General features: G+C 34.4%; 1 protein-coding gene across 1 annotated transcript; it reads right to left on the reverse strand.

Moving 5' to 3' along the window:
* Positions 1 to 3,506: 3,506 nt before the first annotated feature.
* On the reverse strand, positions 3,507 to 8,088 carry LOC137398480 (paramyosin-like). Its single transcript, XM_068084599.1, has 7 exons — positions 7,763 to 8,088; positions 5,389 to 5,484; positions 5,037 to 5,165; positions 4,651 to 4,713; positions 4,441 to 4,503; positions 4,258 to 4,353; positions 3,507 to 3,769 (listed from the first exon to the last, which is right to left on the reverse strand). The coding sequence occupies exons 1-7, from the start codon at positions 7,866 to 7,868 to the stop codon at positions 3,666 to 3,668; spliced, it is 657 nt and encodes a 218-aa protein (XP_067940700.1). The 5' UTR covers positions 7,869 to 8,088; the 3' UTR covers positions 3,507 to 3,665.
* Between the last annotated feature and the right edge of the window lie 781 nt (positions 8,089 to 8,869).

Consider the following 8,869-nt stretch of genomic DNA (forward strand, 5'->3'; position numbering starts at 1 on the left):
ATCAAATAGAGATTGCATTCAAAGAGAGAAAAATTTTGTATTTTTGCAAGCAGCTCGTCAGAATTTCAAGAAAAAAACCTTTTTATGGGTGAAGTGGTGTCACTTATATTTTGCAATCTTCCTTAGGCCGAGCGACAGCAGCTCTTTTAGATACAAAACGATCTGTTAGTTTACTTCCAACTTATCATAGATTTCTAAATTAATATGCATTTGAAACCGAGAAATATCTCTTCCTCTGCTTTCAATTAACCAGCAACAATATTGTAACCTTTGCCTTGCTTTGTAATTTTACAAAGCTTTCAAGGTTGTTTATTTCATTCTAATTTCGAAGGTCTATTTTTATTTTGAACCTATATTTATCAATCTTGCATGAAAGCTCATTTCACTTATTGATATGTTTGCTACAATTTGGGACAAAAACTAGCATTTTATGTGCATAGAGATGGAGTTAGGAGTGTCGATCAATTGGAAACCGGGTTAAATTAATCACAAGGATGCTATGAAATAATGTGCTTTAAGTCTAAAAGTCTACAAGTTGTATAATAATATTCTATCATAAACTACAAATACATATATATTAAAACAAGTAATAAAAAAACCATACTTATGAAGCGTGAGGGAACAAAAGTTAACATTAAGGCCGGCTCAGCCCATTGAGTTCTGGTTGTTGCAGGCTTGCATAATTTCGTTACTAGCGTGTTATACATATTTATGCACTTCAATAAATTATCTACATCATCAGAATTTCTGAGATGCAACCAAAATGTGTGAAAATCATTTACTTCCCATTATAGCTAGGGTAGCGACTACGGAGATGCTGATGAAAACTTTGCCTCGACATCGGAAAGTTTAAGCTTTTAGAAAATAACATTTGTTTATTTTTTACTAAACTTATGAATGACTGTAATTTGTGGATGTTTTTTTTATTGGTTGAACCAGAGCCATCTTCAAAATGTGCTTGAACATTAAGTCTAGTGGTAAAAATATATGGCTGATCTAACTGGTGTCATACCAATCATAACAAAAACCTGCTTGTGGGTGACACACAGAGGTAGTACAGTGTCATCTGGTATCATGGAAGGTCCTATATTCTAATACTGTAATAATAAACAACATTTGTATTTCAGTCAACCTTTATGTTGCGAGCAATTAGGTCAATAATTTTGTGTTTACAATAAAGAAAATGTTTTGTAAACATTTGTTCAGGGACTGGTTAACATTTGGCAGTTTTTGTTACATCATAACTTCACTTGTCGTGCACCCTGTCGGTTTTTGATTTGTTTGCTATCCACAGAGCAGCAAATACCAGATTGAGAACAGACAACTCATAACTTACATTGTGGTGTACAATCATTGTGTTAATAATACTGTAAGTGTGTCATATCAGACCTTGTTTAAAACATGTTGAAATACTCCATTTATTGTATTGGGGAAGAAGCTTTCAAATGTGGAAGTTATGTTTTTAATCTGGAATAGAAAATCTTACTCAGATTTTATATAATCATCCAAAATATTCTGGAATAACAGATTTGACTTATACATAAGTAAGACCTACATGTCTAATAATAGAATCTTTCTTCTGTAAATATTTGGGTGCCATTCTCGCAATTCTGCACAAGCGCTTACGTTAGCCGAGTTCCAAATTAGCGTTTCTGCACATTCTGGAAGTTTTGCCTAATAACTTTTAAATATTTTTGACTGACCACCAGTGTTATGGGTGGCTAACAACAAAATTAATAGCAAAGATTTAAAAAGAACAGATAGACACTGCGTTTCCATTTCATTACAAAGTGAGTTGTGCTAAAATATTTATGTACTTTTACGTGATGCTTGTATTTTAAGTTTTTATATTGCTAGTCTGGTGTGCTTTGAATGGTCATCAGATGTAATAATTCTTTTTACAATAATATTATTCTGCATAAAAATAAAGTGTTTGATCAGTGTGGTTATTACAGTATGGTCTACCATGAATAAAGTCACATGTTCAAATCTTAGACAAAGCAATATTTTTCCTAACCTTCAACCAAGACCTTGATATAACAATCTAATACAGGTGTTATTCTATATAGAATACCAATATGGTTTACAAGTATTACACTCTGTATAAAGACAGAGAATTGTACACAATTACCTCTAGAATATTCTAAAGGTAAATGTTCATTTACATTTAGAATCTTCCGGAAAAACTATTCTGAGTCGCCAGAAGGCATTTGTTCAGAATGATTGTTACGGTATAGGCTACTATGCTTAAAGTCAGCTGTTTAACTCCTGTACAAAGCACTCTTTTTCCTAAACTCCAACCATAAATGTTTTTACCATGAGCTTTATATAAACATATAGCATTCCATAGAGCAACTGTCCTATCCTATAATAGTCTTCTCACTACTGGTAGTATATTTTTAGCCACCCTATTTTTAGCCACCCTATAATCTATTTGCTGTGAATTGGAAATCAAACATTAAATACTATCCTGGTATCTGTTGTGTACACAGTTGCTACTAATAGAGAACATAGAGATAGAGAAGGTCATTGAGGTATGTACTGTAAATTAAAGAAGTGACTATTCCTACGGTTGTCTGGCAGGCCTAACTAGCTCATTGATACTAGCTGTCACTTGCGGTAAACAAAGCAATCTCAGTTTATGAGTTTAACATCTTTTTGTGCTCTCAGCTTAAATTAGTTGCGCAACTAACCGCATAAAATACAGTTACTTGTCATACTTTGTATGAGCTTTGCTACAGTAATGTCCATTGCTGGTCTAGTATTATCACAGTGACATCCTTAGCAAGTGGATGCGGCGTGTGAACCAGGCAGGTGCCTAGTCATGGAAGGCATGTAGACTCAAATAAAATGGATCGCACACTGACTACAGAGTCCACTGATATTTTCACATAAAATAAAAAGACCTTTTGACATTTAAGCACTGTATGTATACAATCCATGTCAATGACTGTCTTATCAGAGCATTACAACACCCAGAATGCTGATTATTGCCAGGGATCATGAAAATAATATAATTTATTTAATATTTGTGTCAATATTTCCATCTTATCATGGTAACAAGAAAGAGCAATTTTTAGCCTACTTAAAGAAGCATGCAGCTGCATAGTTTGTGTATTTTACAAAAGCAGTCGGTTATAATCTGGATAATTTTTTCATTAATGAACTTTCAAGTTATTTCTGCTGATGAAGAACCCAGATTTCATGTTGTTGTGTATTAGGTAAAATCTAGTGTCTGACAAATGATGATCCCAGTGCTGCTTATGACATAGCCTCAGATCATGATTACATTTTTCACGGCTCATGGGACTAAAGGCTGTTTTAATACTCAGGGTACTCATAATGTTCGTCAACTCATTGCAGATCTAAATCCAGTTGAACAGGAAGATAGTATGGTTACATAGCAGAACTACCTATGCAATTCCGTGGCTAGTTAATACAGTTCAGCAGAGTAAGTAACTGGCACATGTGCTTTTTAGATACATACTTCAAGTGGAATAGAGGGGGAAAGTTTAATAATCACTATATTTAGCTATGACAATAACATTTTCAAACACCATTTCAAAATACAAGGCAAAATGTTGGCTATTGGGATTTACATAAGTAATAGTAAAATATTTGATTAAAAGCAAAACCAGATGAAAAGAAGAGAATTATGTTTGATATTAACTGTCTGGAGCATGATATTGATTATCAGTAGAATTTGTATCTCCTGGAGCCTTTACGTACATGTCAAACTGTTCCAACCTCCGCTGCATGGCAGCCATATCTAAATAGATAGACATTTATCATATTTTATATATAAGCAACAGTTCCTCTGATTGATGAACAAATGATATCAATGACAAGGTCATGAGTTGTGCCTTTATCAACCAACTAACCTTAGTCAGAAAATCAAAACTCTGCCATTTTGACTAGAAGCCATCTAATTGTGAGTTTTGGGCTGACACGGTAAATTCTCACATGTTATGTACTTCTAGTAGCATTTGTATACTCACAAAAAGTTACTAAGAGGAGACCGATGATTGATGTATTGTTTTTTGTTTCATTGTTTAATTTGCTTTGAACGGCATTGACTGGCGTAAATCAAGTTAATATCTATCTAGTACAATCATATAGAATCAAATTAAAATGATAGCATATCTAATATAATGTATAATACTGGTGTGTGACTTTTAGGTTTCTAGCAACCTGTATGAGGTGCCTTGTGGGATAAAGAATCACACGTCTAGCTAGATATGTACAGAATTAAAGTACCTGCTTTCTGCTGTCTAGCTTCTTCCTGCACTAATGACAGCCTCCTTTCACTTTCATTATGTAATCTTGTTATCTGTTGTCGAGTATCAGCCAATGCTACAAATCAGCGATAAAAATTGCTCTAGCATAAAGAGCATTGTTACTGATTGTATTTGACAATTGTGGCAGAGGAATAACACATACCTTTAGACTTTCGTTTGTCAGCCATTGTAAGATCACTGATTGTCAGGTCAGCAACAGCGAGAACTACAGTATGATAAAGACAACTTATTACAATCTATCAAAACAGAGTGAATATAGGTGAATTACCTGAAATCTTTTAGATAATTTTAACTGATTGTTCCACAGGAGGCAGCTAAAAAGGGGTTACTCCTAAATAAGAATATTAAATACCTCTAGCCGTTCGCTTGTCAGTATTCTGGAGATCACTGATTGTCTCATTAGCAGCTGCAAGAGCTACAATATAACAGAAATAAATAGTATTACAATCCAACTAACATGAAATAGAAAGGGGAATAATTAGGGGTAAAAATTAGAAAATTTTCAAAATACCGTAATTTCAGCAAATTATGGATGGGAACACAGTAACTGAGTTGAATACACGGTGGTTAGATTTACCAAAATGTTAATTGTTGTATTTGACAATCAAATCAGGTGCACATTGACCTTTAGGCTATAGCAAGACTTTGATATACATTGTCAATTATAGAACTATTCATCATCTTCTCCTCAGTACTACACTAACAATAGACTAGTAAGATTTTTGCATGAGATGTTACCTCTTGCTTGTTGATCAGTTTTTTCCTGTAGAGCTAAGATGTTCTGCTGACTTTCTTTCTGTAGAGATAAAAATTTCTGTTCACTCTGCTCTTGTAGGGCTGCAATCTGCTGTCGAGCTCCAGCCAATGCTAGAACAAAACAAATAGGCAAAAAGGAAACTGCTATTATATATGCCACAATATTACTGCTAGTATATGACAACTACAGCAGGCGCCGAACGCATTGGTACTTATTTTTACATGACGTGCATAACAAGAACTTGATGTACATTGTCAAAAATAGAATCGTCCAACATCTCTTCTTCAGTACTACACTAACAATACACTAGTAAAGTATTGCATGAGATGTTACCTCTTGCCTGTTGATCAGTTTGTTTTTGGAGAGCTGAGATTTTCTGCTGAAATTTTTTCTGTAGATCACTAATACCTTGTTGAGCCTCTTCTAAAGCTACAAAAGGCAGTAATACTGTAATAAACTGAGTCTCACATGACGATGGTAGTGCATTTAATAAATAACAGAGTCAAGTTGAGAAAAAAGCTGTGACGCTGGAAAACCTTTGATGTCAGTAAGAGCCAAGTTGCTGTTATGATGTTATCAAATTCCAAACAATGGAAAAAATGTGCTATTTGAACTATTTCATGTTAACCATTTAACTTTGAGAAAAATTAACTTTCAGCCTACTGCCAGCCAATATACTAAAAATTTCGATTTTACTACACGATATGTTTAAACTTAGTCAATTACAAACACTACCTAAAACAGTTTTGTTTCATATTTTAGGTTGACAACATGTTACTGACAAGAGCTACGCAAACAAACTCATTGTGTCATTAATAAGTGCATTGCTAAAGCTATGTGGAGCTATGATTGCTATGAAGCTAGAACGATTCTCTACAATGTTCCTACACTTACACAAATATGATATTGACCACCATCAGAATCAGTAGTGTGAATCCTTTTTATAGCATTCACTAAAGTCTGAATCTGAATAGGCTATAATGTCATCAACAAAAGCTTTTCTGTTGGAGAAACTGGAGGTGCATGCGGAAGCCATATTACAACTGAAACTTTGAATCGTCAGAAAAAAACTCGTTTTTGAGTCGAAGTTTTTGGATTAAAGATTATTATTTGCTTTTGCAAATTTAAGCTAATTTTTTAGATAATTATATAGACAGCAACAATGCTTTAAATGTACTAAATATTCTTGGTTATGATTTTATAAATCAATAATCAAGTCAGTTGCTACAAAGCCAATGTAAATTTTGCAAAAACGTATCCACAGCAGTCACTTATAGATTTTGCATAAACTTGAGTAAGGCAGTGAAAGAATTAAATATAAGACTTGTAGCGATTTAATGTTACGGTTCGCTAATGACCGGAGCAAGTCGGATAGTAGACGGTTGGATTGCACTGATGTGTTTGATGTAATAATATAGTATGTCGTTTGCAGTGCTAGTGATCTCTTTATTTTTACCAGTGTCTACGGATTACGTATAATAGTAGCAAGCAAAACACACCGTGAAATCTAAAAGAAATGATAATAATATTGAGATACTGAATTAGATATAATAATATTGGCTGAAACAATAGTACTAAAAACAGTGGCTAAAACAATGCAATAGTACTAAAAAACATATTAGATGAACACATGTAAACATACACAAGGCACACATGTAAAATTATAGTAGACACAAAGAAAAGTACAATAGTTAATTATTTACCTTGTGACTCCATTATGACTTGCTCGTGGTTTCAAAAGTTGTCAAGCTGTAGTATATATAAAATTGTATTGGTAGTTTATATAATTCACACTTGTAACTTGACCTGTAGCTAAAAGAGCTTTGACAGCAAATCTCAGTTTATTACACATCTTCGTACACAAAAAGGCAAAAAGCTAATGTATGGAATTCTCTCCAATTGGTTGTTGGGATGGCAGCATCAAAAAACTGGCCAACTAGAGCCCAGAACAGCTGTCATCAGCCAGCCCAGCAGGTGTCCACAAACAGGATGTCAGCGATGTAAAAAGTGGTATAAAAAGTGAATATGCCATGTTGATTTTCTGGTTGCCTTTTATGTGATATGCTGTTATTGTGGTTATTGTATGTGTGCCACTGCAAAATAATTGCATGCTTTGGACAAGCTTTTGAGCTAGTTTAATATGGATTCTTTACAAGACCTTAGTTTTTATCCATAGTTCGTCATCCTTGATGACGGCAACCCTGACGCCACGATTAGCTATGGTTATGCATATTATGAGCTTAATCACTCTTCAAGCTTTTTTTCAATTGTTGATGAAAACAAATCAAAAATCAAAATCAAAGCTTTTCACTAAATGTAGTAACAATAATATCATTGCTATTGTGTGTAGTTGAATTGGAGCAAAAACAATTTGCGAGGAATTCTTAGCATATCACATATTTCAAACAAAAATGATTTCCGTATCAACATCATCATTTGTCAGAAATATGCACAATAGTGTGGAACAAAAAAGACGAGCTACTGAGGCCGTCCTGAGGAATTGATATTTAAACATCTGCTAATGTCACTTTAATCCTACCCGTTTTTAATATTAAAGTTGATTTGAAAACTTAAAACTAAGCTATTCAGCTACAATTCAGAGCGTCTGTCACAAAAAGAGGACACTAGACCCAAAAGAATATAACTAGACCTTAAGTGAGTTAAGCAATAAAACAGTTCAAGTGAGTAGCTGGTATAACAATCTTACCTTCTACTACTGATTGCTTTGAACATCTTTCTAGTAGCTCTAATGATCCCTTATTCAACGCTTGCTCAGCCACATTTAATGGTGTCCTCTTGTCTTTATTTTTCATGATGAGGAGAGACTGTACAGTTAATAAAGACACAGCTTCTAGCACTGCCTTTATGGCAGTTGTTTCTCCTCTGCATGCTGCATAGTGTAGTGCAGTGTTGAGATCTTCATCTTGAATTTTTAGTAATGAGTCTTTTTGTAAAACGGAGAAATTGTTAAGGATGGTCTCTAAACACTTGGTATTTCCACGCCACGCTGCCCATGCTATAGCAGTAGCTCCATATCCATTCCTCTCAGCTACAAACTCATACTTTCTTTCAGCACTGACTGTGTCTAACAATATCTTCACACAATCACTGTTCCCCATCTGTGCAGCAATGTGTAGAGCTGTAACTTCATCATCCATACTTTTTATCCAGAGCAACTCGTCTGCTATCCCTCGGAGGGGAGAAAGGAGCAGATGACAGATTTCTGCGTGGCCTTTATTTACAGCTATCATAACAGCTGTATATGAGCCAATTTTGATTGTTAGCAGCAGCTTTAGTAACTCAGGTGCCTGGGTGCGCCCTACAGCTACCCTCAATGGAAGAATATCTAGCTCTTTATAATAAACAAAATGTTTAAGTTTATGCCACATGGAATTTTTTATAGCGGACAATTCACCTCTAATGTACTTCTTTAGCACGTCTTCCATCTTTAACTATAACATACAGTATATACTTCATTATATTAGCTGATCTATGCAAAAAAAACATGATAGAAAAATAAGTGCACATATTTTCTCTACTTTTTACTTGGAACAATTTCAAGTATGACAGAGGAGCAGCAGGTAAATATTGGCAATTTAAAGAGTGTTGAAAGAGGCTAGAAATTTCATACTCTGGCAGAGCTGAGGAACATGAAATATCTGTTGAGAAACTAAAATATCTGCGGTAGGAAATATTCTGGTTTGTGGTCAGTGGTCTGATTATCACTAGACAATGAGACCAGAGCCTCCTGACTTAATCTAACTTCACTAGATGCTAAATTTTGTAACTCTCCGCTAAGCTTAGAGACTGATAG

This window comes from Watersipora subatra, chromosome 6 (genome assembly GCF_963576615.1).
Source record: "Watersipora subatra chromosome 6, tzWatSuba1.1, whole genome shotgun sequence".
NCBI classification, from domain to species: Eukaryota; Metazoa; Bryozoa; class Gymnolaemata; order Cheilostomatida; family Watersiporidae; genus Watersipora; species Watersipora subatra.

Coding starts and splice junctions, on each gene's coding strand:
- LOC137398480 (XM_068084599.1), bottom strand. CDS start 7,868: ATGAAAAATAAAGACAAGAGGACACCATTAAATGTGGCTGAGCAAGCG. Junction 4,504..4,650: donor TGACAAGCGAACGGCTAGAG/GTATTTAATATT, acceptor ATCATACTGTAG/TTCTCGCTGTTGCTGACCTG. Junction 4,354..4,440: donor TGACAAACGAAAGTCTAAAG/GTATGTGTTATT, acceptor GCTGATTTGTAG/CATTGGCTGATACTCGACAA.